The 11214-nt window shown below is 43.7% G+C and overlaps 1 protein-coding gene and 1 long non-coding RNA gene across 3 annotated transcripts; one reads left to right on the top strand and one right to left on the bottom strand.

Annotated features, from left to right (window-relative positions):
* Positions 1 to 2142: 2142 nt before the first annotated feature.
* Positions 2143 to 10935, top strand: ARRDC4 (arrestin domain containing 4). Of its 2 annotated transcripts, none has more exons than XM_032700358.1 (8): positions 2143 to 2499; positions 3498 to 3564; positions 3837 to 3984; positions 5605 to 5707; positions 6469 to 6662; positions 7281 to 7443; positions 7950 to 8104; positions 8227 to 10935. In XM_032700358.1, exons 1-8 carry the CDS (start codon positions 2154 to 2156, stop codon positions 8281 to 8283), a joined length of 1233 nt encoding a protein of 410 aa, XP_032556249.1. In that variant the 5' UTR covers positions 2143 to 2153; the 3' UTR covers positions 8284 to 10935. The 2 variants fall into 2 exon arrangements, with proteins under 2 accessions (XP_032556249.1, XP_032556248.1); XM_032700357.1 differs by having other exon boundaries at positions 6406 to 6662.
* Positions 3379 to 6849, bottom strand: LOC116792906. The gene is made up of 2 exons (XR_004359300.1): positions 6495 to 6849; positions 3379 to 4029 (listed from the first exon to the last, which is right to left on the bottom strand). It is a non-coding gene; the product is annotated as an uncharacterized LOC116792906 (long non-coding RNA).
* Positions 10936 to 11214: the final 279 nt, after the last annotated feature.

Here is an 11214-nt window from a genome sequence, read left to right as displayed (position 1 = left end):
ATCAGCCTGCACACACACATTGTACTTAAGGAAATTCTGCAAATAAGCAAATATTCAGTCTGGACATCCAAGCATGGTCTCTTGGCTGGCTACAAAACTAACCTTATACTTGCTAATGTGAAAAAACTGGACATAAGGAAAAGATTTATGCAAAATTACTCATGTATTAGTTTAATTCAACTAAAAACCACCAATGCAGCATGATTTCATGCACCACAATTCCCAACTACAATGCATTTGCAGTTTCAATTAAAAAAAATTATTTCAAAAGCACAAAGGTATATGAATATCCCAGAACTCTTTAACTACTCAGACAACCATCACAGCGTTATTTTCTTTAGTTACATAATTCTTCCTCATGAGTTGGGGAATCCGTGGCCAAAGGTCAAAATAAAGCCCATGACTTCACCCCACCTGTAACCACATTCCTTTTTCCCAGGTTATTATCGATTACCACCGAGGTGTTTACAAACTTTTAGCCAACAGAAAGTGTTCCAAAGGCCTACCTGGCTCTCGGCAAGGACAGGTGCTTCATTGCAGAAGTAGCTCTAAATACGAGGCTACATTTCACGGGACACCCAGGTATGCCAAGGATTCTGAGGAAGCCTGGGAGTTATCCCATCAGTTACTTAAAAGCCAAGGCTCTGAGTCTGGAAGACAATTTTAGCTAATTTCAGTAATTAACTGAGTCAGCTGGGAAGCACCAGGCTGGTGTTTTGCAGCGCCCCAGAGGGCCGGAGGAATGCAGGAACATGCAGCTGTGGGGAGCTTCAAGCGGGCAGGTGACTCCGACCGGGAAGTGACTCCTTGGTCACCAGTGGAAATGCTGATGGATCATCCACCGCACACACCTTCAGGAAGATGCACTGCTGTCATCTCAGGCCATCGTAAAACACGACACTGCCGAGAACGGCATTAATTGTGGTATTTGTCCAGTCGATGCAAAGCATTTTGTTTTGTAGCGTGTCTCGGGCTGGTTGACGGGGGCACGGAGCTGTCGGGATGGTGGGTCTGGCCACACTCACCCATCAACACCGACACATTCACCACTCTTCCTATAGATGCTGGAGGGTTCCTAAGCTAGTGCTTCTAAAAACTGTAAAGAGCAGCAAACTCTGTGTTTATTCTTGTGGATAAACCTTTGTGTTTGGGAAGGCATCACTGGCCGGGTGTGACAGCATGCAGCCATTTAGCTTCCCAGTTACAACGGGGGTTGTAAGAACAAGTTCTTGAACCAGGGCATCTCTTGGTTTACAAAGTGCAGAAATAGGCAGTATTTGTGTGGGCAATAAGGTTTCCAGACTGACCAGAATGGGTTATTTACAGACGAACCTTCACCTCCTGCTCGTCAGTGGGGTGGGGAAGGGGCTCACACAGGCAGCACCAAGTTCCCGAGGGAACCCCCTGGCACAACAGGGAGAGAACAGCGACACCGCAACACTTTTCCACATTTAACAGTCCCAGCCCGGCTGTGGGCGGGGAGAGGCTGAGACCGACCCAGCACACCCCAACAGCCATGACAGCGCCTGAGGGCCACTAAGGACCAAGGTCTCCCCGCAGCCCGGGGTCACCGAGGGCACACGGCTTCCCCACAGCACAGGGCTGGAGGGCAGTGACCACAGGCGGTGGAACAGCGAGGGACAAGAACCCCGCACTCCGGTGCCCGGGTACCCGTCAGAACGCTTGAAGGCAGAGGGGGCAAAAGACTGAGGAAGGTTCAGGGTTGGGAGGGCAAAGGCTGAGGGCCCCGCCCTGACCCCGCCCCGTCGTCCGGCCCCGCCCCTCCCCTGCCTGTTTACCCACAGGCTGTGCACGTGGTGGCCGCGCCTCGCCATTGGCCGCCTTTGTGGGGACCTGCCGCCGCGCCGCCAATCGCCGCGCTGTCCACGCGCGCCTGCTCTCGCCCCATTGGCCCCGGTGCGGCGATCACGCAGCGTGACGCCACTGCGGGCGTGCGCGGGCCGGGCGGCCAATGAGGAGGGGGCGCAGGGGCGGTGCGCGGCGAATGGAGGCGCGCGGGGCCGTGGCGCGGCCAATGGGCAGCGGGCGGGGGCGGGGCGCGGGTGGGGCGCGGCGCCGCGGGCGCTGGCGGACACGGGCGGGTTTAAAGCGCCGGGCGAGGGCGGGCGCGGTTCCCCCGCGGCCGGGGAGCGATGGCGGCGGCCGGGCCGGGCCCCGGGGCCGGCGGCGCGGTGAAGACGCTGGCCCTGGTGCTGGAGGACGAGGCCCGGCGCGCCGGTGGCGGTGGCGGCGGCTACTGCAGCGGGGACACGGTTTCCGGGCAGGTGCTGCTGGAGCTGGCGGGGCCGCTGCCGCTGCGCGGGCTGCGCCTGGAGGCCGCGGGGCGGGCGCGCGTCGCTTGGAGCGAGAGCCCCGGCGCGGGGCCCGGCGCGGGAGCCTGGGGGGTGGCGGTGCGGCCGCCGGGGCCCGGCCCGCGGAGGGAGGCGGAGGTGCGGTACCTGGACATCCGACAGAGCCTCCTGAGGGACCCGCCCGAAGGTGAGGCGGGACCGGCGGGGGTGGGAGCGGGGGAGTGGCGCTGAGGGAGCGGAGAAGGCGCCCAGGGACGCTGTGGGCAGCGAGGGGAGGGGGAGAAGTGGGCGCCGGGACCCTTGGCAATGGGCAGCGGGTGCTCAGGCCCGTGAGGACATCGCCGCCCCGCCGTCAGAGCCCTCACCCGGGGAAGCTGCCACAGCCTCGCCAGTGGCCGCCCACCGACTTTTTTTGCGCGGTGGCTGAAAAACGCGGAACGGGGCTGTACGAAAATCCGCAGTTGAGTTCATGCAGAGGTTCAGCCCGCCTGTGAATTCCATCAGCCGTGTGGGTTGTGCTCTGTAAGCAGCAGCTGGGAAACCCCCGTGGAAGACCCTGGGAGCAGTCGGGCTCCTCCAATGGCTTGAGGAAGCAGAGGCAGCTCGCTGTGGCAGAGCTCTGTCACTCAGGCACTGCAGCACCTATGGCAGCGTCGGAAAATTAAAAAACAGAGCAGCGACATTTTGTTCTGTGAGAGTGAAACGCAGCTCTCAGGCTGAGGTGCAGAGAAAGTAAATTTAGGCCTTCAGAATTGTGTAACAGCAGGCCCTCTATGAGTGTATATTGGGAGCTCATGTATTAATAGTATTTCATCATACTGACCTTAAATTGCAGCTTTTTTAGCACAGAAGTTAGCTTAATTGTTAATTGGAAAAGCAAATTAGCTGCTGTCTTGCTGAAAAGGAAAAAAAAACTTACTTTGTGCTCTGCAGAAGCCATTTTGGATTTGAAATTGGCCAGAGTCCTGAACTGAATCTCAAGGTCTCCCATGTTTCCTTGATTTTTGTTTTTCATTGAAATCACAGCACAGCACAAATAAAGCACGGGCTGCAGTCCAGAACCCACTGGGATCAATAAAAACTTCTGGTATCTGGGTGTTCTTATACAATAAATAACTTATAAAAGCATCTGCTTTGTTCTATTTCTGGAATAACTAAAACATACTATTCATTTTCATCCTACAGGTGAGGAAAACTTAATTCTTCTAGATGGAAGACACGAATTTCCGTTCAGCTTTCAGCTCCCTCAAGAGTAAGTTAAGTAATCCAACCTGAAGGGATTGTGCTGGACACTGCTTGTAGTGCAACATTATCTTAATGTAATTTGACTTGTGTTTTTTTTAGTATCAGCTTTATATGTTTCTCTTAATCAGACCCCACAGACAGGCCTTGTTGGCTTCAGTTTCCCCCAGGCCCTAAAAGTACGAGCTGTAAATTGGTTAAACGTTCGTGTACACGGGAAGTGCTCACGTTTGGAACTGAATTATTAATTAAGGGTAATGGTTTTGTGACTGCTTGTTTCAGACCTCTGGTGACCTCTTTTACTGGGAAGTATGGCAGTATTCAGTACTATGTGAAAGCCATCCTGGAGAGGCCTGCAGCTCCTGATCAGAGTGTGCAGACAGAGCTCCAGGTCATCAGCCATATCGACGTCAGCTCACCAGCTCTCTTGGTAAGAGGGTCCTTCCTCCACTCCTCCTCCCCCCTTCAAAGCCAGCTGCAAAAAAATAAAACATTTCCAGGCAGCATTCACATCCCTAACCATTTCCATGTTATTCTGGAGTGTCATTTTCTGACTTCTGAAAGCATATAAGCTCCCTAAGCTTTTCTCTATAAATAGATGATCTTAGGTTGTGTGAATAGCAAACAGAGTGGCTTTTTTAATAGCATTGATTACATCCCTGCTGGCAGAGATGCTCTTGCCAAAAAGTTAGGCAGGCTTCAGATGCATAAATAAGGCTTAATAATAATAATGCATGAGTGTAGTAGTTTACTCTTACCAGAGCAACTACATTCACAGGGCTGCAGTGTCCTAAACTCTACAATAATAGTAGGTTGAGGAACAGTAATTAGAGAAGAGTATTAATCATGCCCAGCCTGTCATTTATGCTCTGGCCATTATGTTACATATCCCTCCATTTTGCATGTCGTTTTCCAGCATGAAGTGTGTGCACACAGCTGCTCCAGAGATCCTGTCAGTTATTTCCCTATGACAGATTTGGCCACATTAAAGCATTGAGTTTTTTGTAATGACTGGAAATACTGTAGAGTAATAAGAAAGATCAGGCATTAAGTAATGAGAAAATAGGCAAGATGGAAGCTAATGAGCTGGATTCTTTTATCTCAGCCCATATTATGAAAATAATATAAAATTATACCTTGCACTTTCATGATAGCAACTGGATCTAAATGGTTATTCATTTAAATATGAATGAGTAATTTCTATTTTATTTAAAATTATAGGATAATTTTAACATCATGACGTGAACATAGCTAAGACATGTTTTGAGTAGGGTGTTTTTCCTCTTTATGTGCTTACATTTTAATCTATTTTAGAGAGAACTTCAGAGTATTTTGGCAGTGACATCTTTAAGCAGAATAGTCTTTATATTCAACACTGTCTATTAGGAGTTTGAAAGCATTATATCCAGATTCTGTAAGGACAGAGCAGCCCATAGGTGATGGCACAGAAGAGGGCTGTAAGGCATATAAAGTAGATAATGCCAGTCAGGGGATTCCAAGGCTATCACCAAAACTGCAAAACAGATTTTTTTCATTATAATAAATATAAAAACAATTTTCATTATTATACTGACTGGATGCTGTTGCCCAGTAAATAATTTTAAGTAGCTTGGATCCTGGCTTTGATCCTTGACATGTGTGCTTGTAAGTTTATTCTAATGAAAACTTTACAAAATGTTATCTAATGTGACAGTCTTTGAATAATTAAGATGGTTTTTGTCATGAGCCTAAATTTTTGCCACAGCACTCCATGAGACCTTTGAAAAGTTCTTCTTTTTGAAGACAGATCACATTCAAAGACACCCTGGTCTCTGTCTTACCCAGTTGATACAGTCTAAATTCAGGCTGGGACTTTGAAACAGAAATGTGCAGATTGCCAGACCTTGGTTCCATTACACATGGTGGCAAAACTCCACTTGCACAGAGCAGTTCAGTGATTCAGATCAAGTGGATTTTAGAGCTGGGATTGCAATGATTGACATGGATAACAGTAACTGCAAGTGATTGAGAGCTTTATCCCATAAAATGAAAAATACTCTGTATTTTATAGACACCTGTTCTAAGAAGTCAGGAGAAGATGGTTGGCTGTTGGTTTTTCACCTCTGGGCCAGTGTCTCTCAGTGCCAAAATTGAGAGGAAGGGATACTGTAATGGTAAGAGTAGTTATCTTAAAAATGTAAATATTAAACACCTAGTAGTTGGGGTTTTTTAATCTCTGTGAAGCCAACACTTTATAGTTCAAAGAACAATTCTGTTTAGTAGGAGTAAATTAAGATCTATATGAACTTGGTTTAACAAACATCATCTTGCCTTTCCCCTTGGGAAACATAAATTAAAAGGAAGTCTTGTTAATCTTACAAAAAAACCATGTACATTTGAGTGTAAAGAACAATAAAATGCTTCTATTTGGGATAAAATACTTAATTGGGGATGTAATTAGGTTTTTATGTCATTTGTGTAGCTTTACACTTTTGTAAGAATGGGCTTCAGCAGCTTCTTTGTCATCTTGATAACATTAGAGACATTGAGGAAATAAAATAAAACATCCTGGAATTCATTTAGTACTATATAAAAGGAGGATTGGGGCATAATTTGCAAATAAAGCTTTTATAGCTTGTTCATATTACGCTTAATGTTTCAAAATGAATCATTGTTTATATAGAAAATGTAGTAGGTGGCTATAATTCTGCGTGGATACCACTCTGAAAAAAATGAACTGGCTTGAGGAAACTTCACAAGTATTGTTCTCATAACGCTGCCAGATGATGTACGTGCCGTGTAACATGCTTTGATACTCCCAGAGGAAAGTTGGGAAATACAAATTATTCACTGGACTTTTTCTGTCTCTAAGGGGAAGCCATACCAATCTATGCAGAAATTGAGAACTGCTCTTCTCGTTTGATTGTTCCAAAAGCTGCCATTTTCCAAACCCAAACTTACCTGGCCAGTGGGAAGACAAAAACCTTCCGTCAGATGGTTGCCAATGTCCGAGGAAACCACATTGCCTCTGGGAGTACAGATACCTGGAATGGGAAAACTCTGAAAATCCCACCTGTATCCCCCTCTATACTTGACTGCTGCATTATTAGAGTAGAATATTCATTAGCTGTAAGTATTGGTTCTTCAAATGTACAAACTTTGGATTGAGTTGGGAACAGAAGAATTTACCGAGTAGCTGTTAGGTTTTTAATTTGGGGATGACAAATATAAATCTAGGGAAAGGTGTCCCTACTCATGGCAGAGGGGTTGGAACTACATCTTTAAGGTCCCTTCCAACCCAAACCATTCTATGATAAATAAATATCATAAACCATATATATAGATGAGAAACTGAAGATCATGAAGAGATTTTGAGATGGAAAGATGGGAATAACAGGGAAAATGAAAATATATTTCTAAGGAAGAAGCAGCTTAGTTTGAGACCTGCAGAGGTTTTTATGGGAAAGTAGTTCAAGCTGAATGGGTTCCTCTGGTGATTCTTTTCAGAAGTGGGAAGACTGAAAATCAAGTGCATAATTATATTTGTCAAGATGTTCTTAAATGTCACCTAGAGACAAGTTACAGAAAGAAAGAAAGGAACACTGCCAGGGTATTAGCTGAACATATCTGGGATCAGAAAGCTCTTAATTTTTAAACAATTTGCAGTGTAGGGAGTAGGGCAGCCTTTAGGAGCATTCAGTGGGGTCTCATGATGTTTTTTTCTTTTGTTTGGGGGTTGTCACATAGGTGTATATCCATATTCCTGGTGCTAAGAAATTGATGATTGAAATGCCTCTGGTGATTGGCACTATTCCATGTATTGGATTTTCAAGCAGAAACTCCAGCATTACCAGCCAGTTTAGTATGGATATGAGCTGGCTGGCATTGACCATGCCTGAACACCCTGAAGGTAACACATATTGAACTCTTTTTATCCAGCACAGCACTGTCTGCAGCAGATGGGTGTAGTGCCAACTTATGGGCACTGTAGGGATGTAGGCCATGGAAGTATGACTCAGGAGAAGTCTCAGGTCCAAAAGGATTGGGTGAGGTTACCCTAACTCCAGCCTTCCTTAAGTTTATCTTTACCCCTGTCTGACTGAAATAGCTAAATTTTGATAGTGGGAATTCTACTTAGGAAATTAATTTATTCATTACTGAATATATCTTGATACAGCACAGGCTTGTTGCTGGAGTTGCCCTAAAAGCATCTGTGTTCCTGCTGAATCACTTAAGCTTACTGAACACATAATTTTAGTTACAATATGTACGAGTTTAATGCACTTCATACAATCTGACAGTTGTACAATGTTTTATAAATACAGTTTTCATGGGTTTGGATATACTGTACTACAGCTGTTGTCTTGCTGTGAGTGAATAGTTTGAAATTTGACAGTAGCATCTCTTGTGTTTCAGCACCACCAAATTATGCTGATGTAGTGTCTGAGGAAGAGTTTTCCAGACATGTTCCTGCTTATCCACCACCCATTGACTGCGAGGAACAGTTGTGTTGTCCTGTCTTTGCTTATATACAAGAGTTCCGGTTTCAGCCTCCACCTCTTTATTCAGAGGTAAAAAAATAAATAGCAGGTGGTGTTTTGATTGTCAGATGGCAAAAAAGAACAACAAACCAAAACACATACTTAAATGCAGGAATTGCAGGCAGTAATTGTTGCCTTTCTTCTCTCCCTAGATTGATCCACATCCAACTGATGTAGAAGAAATTCAGCCCGTTTCGTTCAGGCTCTGAAGAGGATTTGTAACAAGCATCATTGTGATGAATGTCTTAATCTTTCTGCTGCTTAAGCTGGTAGTGCAGCTAAAAAGGAGACAGTTTTCTTTTTCAAAACTTCAGTTTGTGTACGAGAAAGGCAAAGGAAAATGGAGGAGGAGGTATGAGCACGTTTGGTGATAAAAGAGAATCTGCTGGATTAGTCTGCACAGAGGAATAACGTGGGAGCAGCCAAGCTTGGGATACTTGAGAAGTACCTGAAAATGCTGAAATGAAAATGAACGAATGAAATACTGAATGTTTTCCCAAAAGTGGACACACTACACAAAGTACGAGGAGGAGATGTATGGATCTTCTGAAGAGAAAAGAATTTATATTTTGTTTGGAACACTCTGGAAGAATGTACATAATGATGTTGAGAACTTCTGTAGTAGAACTTGCATAGTAGAACAGAATGTGGGGTAAGAAAACATTTCCAAAAAAGATTCCAGTGTTCAAGGGGCTTCAGCTTTGCACTGTCTGCATCCAGGAAAGGAACACTACTAAAAGGTGAAGTCTTAACTCCAGCTTAACTTTGTATTTCATGGGAACCTGCCCTTCTCACGACTGCCAAGTGGTACTGTTTCATCACTCCTAAGGATCCTGAAGGCACCAGGGATGGCAGAGTAGCTGTTACACAATACTATGAAGGCAACCATTTCCTGAGTGAGAGACACAAGTATGGAAGGGAAAAGTGGACTTTGATACAAGCTTATGCACTATGCTTTCTTTCAAGGGATTTCTTAAGGGAATTATTCTAGCCTCTTCTACTGTGAGTTCTTCTTTTGCATCTTAAGCCTATGGATAGCATGATAAGGGGAAGCATGGCAAGGGAGAATCCTTCTGCCAACAGCAGGTATACTTAGCAAAATGGACAATACTTATTTATTCAGAAGCCTTTATAAGCCTACCTCTGTTTTGGATATTTACTTACGGTCAGATTTGAGACCAAAAAAAGTCTTGTTAAAGCTCCAGTATACTTCAAGGTTCTAAAAGGGACCCTAAATGGTTTCTGTGGTTAGTGAATGAGATAAGAGGCGTAGGGAGAGGTGTAAATATACCCAGAATAGACATAGCTTATAACTGAAGTGAAAGCAGATATCAGGGGAACAAAGTCCTCTGGTAATGGCACAAAGCTTTTCATTACTCCTGCATTTTTGTCTAAAAGATCTATTGTCAGGGGCTGCACTGGTCATTTGCTATCCATACTATATATGTTGGTCTGTTTCCTTGTTTGTTTTTGCTGTTTAATTTTGTTTTGGTGCAATATTTTAATGTTTTCTTCCTCAGGTCATTTAGAACAGTGAGAGTTTGTTGCTGCTAAGAGTGAAGGCACAGCATTTAACGTGCCCTTCTGCTGCCTTCCTTTAAAGTAGAATGTTTGCTTCCTGCCAAGCATCAATTGGGATAAATAAACCACCACCAACAGATCACTTACAGGAGCAGAAACACAGCATTGTCAGCACGCACGTTTACAGTCCTGTCTTTAAAGTACAGGGGATTTTGGACTATTAGAACTACTCCATATGTCTTACAGAAGGGTTTGGGGTTAAAACCCGGTGCTTCATGTGGTAAAACATTGTACTTTCTGATAACTACAAAAACAGTAATTGAGTTTCCTTCATTTCATCAGTAACTGCAGTTTAAAGAAAGTTTAAATGGTTTTTTATGAAATCTGTCTTCATATAAGAAGCAGGGATTTTTCTACAGGCATACACACGTATATATTTTTAAGTCTTCTCTCAAGTATGACTTCCTTACACTGTCTAATTTCTAGCACTTCACCTCAAAATCACTTTTGCATCAGTGTGAAAGGCAGACCGATGGAGATCCATGTTTCCAAACTGCAGTTATTTTTTTTTTTCATTTGCAACATTAAGTATTTTCTTCTATAGCAAATGCAGCTTTAACCAAAATTTGAGTGCATGTTTTAGAAAGGACATTCTAAAAATAAGTAAGTCTCAAGATGTAGCTCTCATGCCTTTTTAAGTGAGGGCCTGCCCATACAATCAATGCAGGATTTTCATTCACATCACCTGGAAAGGGAATAAGCATCTTTTCCTTAAACAGAACACCATTATAGTTACTTGAAAAGTAATGTTGCTGTGTATTAACTTGCATGTTAATAATTCAAAAAATTAGCTTAAAGAACATTAGGTGCTTTTTTGGACTGTAATACCTGATAGGTGATGTGTGCTACCTGGTATAATCATGGTCAAGCAAACAAGAGAATGAAGGGTAAAGATGTGCTTTTTTTTTCCTTTAAAATCTTTGAGTTGTTTTTTTTTATTCTTTGCAGATAAACTGTGGCCTTAGATTGTTTGCTGCAAAAAAAGTCAACTATTATGTGTTTCTTAGGAAGCACACATGGCCCTTCAAAGGAAGGGTGAAAACAAGATTAAATTCTGCTCTCTGGCACTTGGCTTAGTGCAGAAATTGATCCTTAAAAATAATTACTGTTTGCACAATAATAAGTTCGATATGCAGGGGCTTTGTTTTGATAACTGTGAAACAGTTTAAAAGAGACAAAATAAAAAAAAAAAAAAGCTGTTTAACATACAGGAACATGATTGTATTTTGTACTAATGAATGAGCCCCATGGGTTCTTTGTTAATAAAAGTGTCAAACCTACATTGTGCTGTTCATCTCTGGTTTGGTGTGTCTAAGATAAAGGGCTGCAATGTCAAATACCTGTACTCTGCCACTTCTGAACACATACAGGTCTCTGTTTCTTTGCTCATCTGGGAATTTTGCCTTCATCTGTCACTGTTTTAGTTCCCTCAGCTATCTGTAACCAAGAATTGGTTATGGGTAATAACCAAACAAATTGATCAAACAGGGCCTGCTCCCACCTATTGTTATTATGTAATAATATATAGTAATTAATTATGGGTCTCCTACCCATAAGGA

The sequence above is a fragment of the Chiroxiphia lanceolata genome, chromosome 12 (genome assembly GCF_009829145.1).
Source record: "Chiroxiphia lanceolata isolate bChiLan1 chromosome 12, bChiLan1.pri, whole genome shotgun sequence".
In the NCBI taxonomy this organism is placed as follows: domain Eukaryota; kingdom Metazoa; phylum Chordata; class Aves; order Passeriformes; family Pipridae; genus Chiroxiphia; species Chiroxiphia lanceolata.
Note: the sequence above shows the minus strand (reverse complement) of the source record. Positions and strands in the feature narration are given on the sequence as shown.

Coding starts and splice junctions, on each gene's coding strand:
- ARRDC4 (XM_032700357.1), top strand. CDS start 2,154: ATGGCGGCGGCCGGGCCGGGCCCCGGGGCCGGCGGCGCGGTGAAGACG. Junction 3,985..5,604: donor TCAGCTCACCAGCTCTCTTG/GTAAGAGGGTCC, acceptor TGTATTTTATAG/ACACCTGTTCTAAGAAGTCA. Junction 7,444..7,949: donor CATGCCTGAACACCCTGAAG/GTAACACATATT, acceptor CTTGTGTTTCAG/CACCACCAAATTATGCTGAT.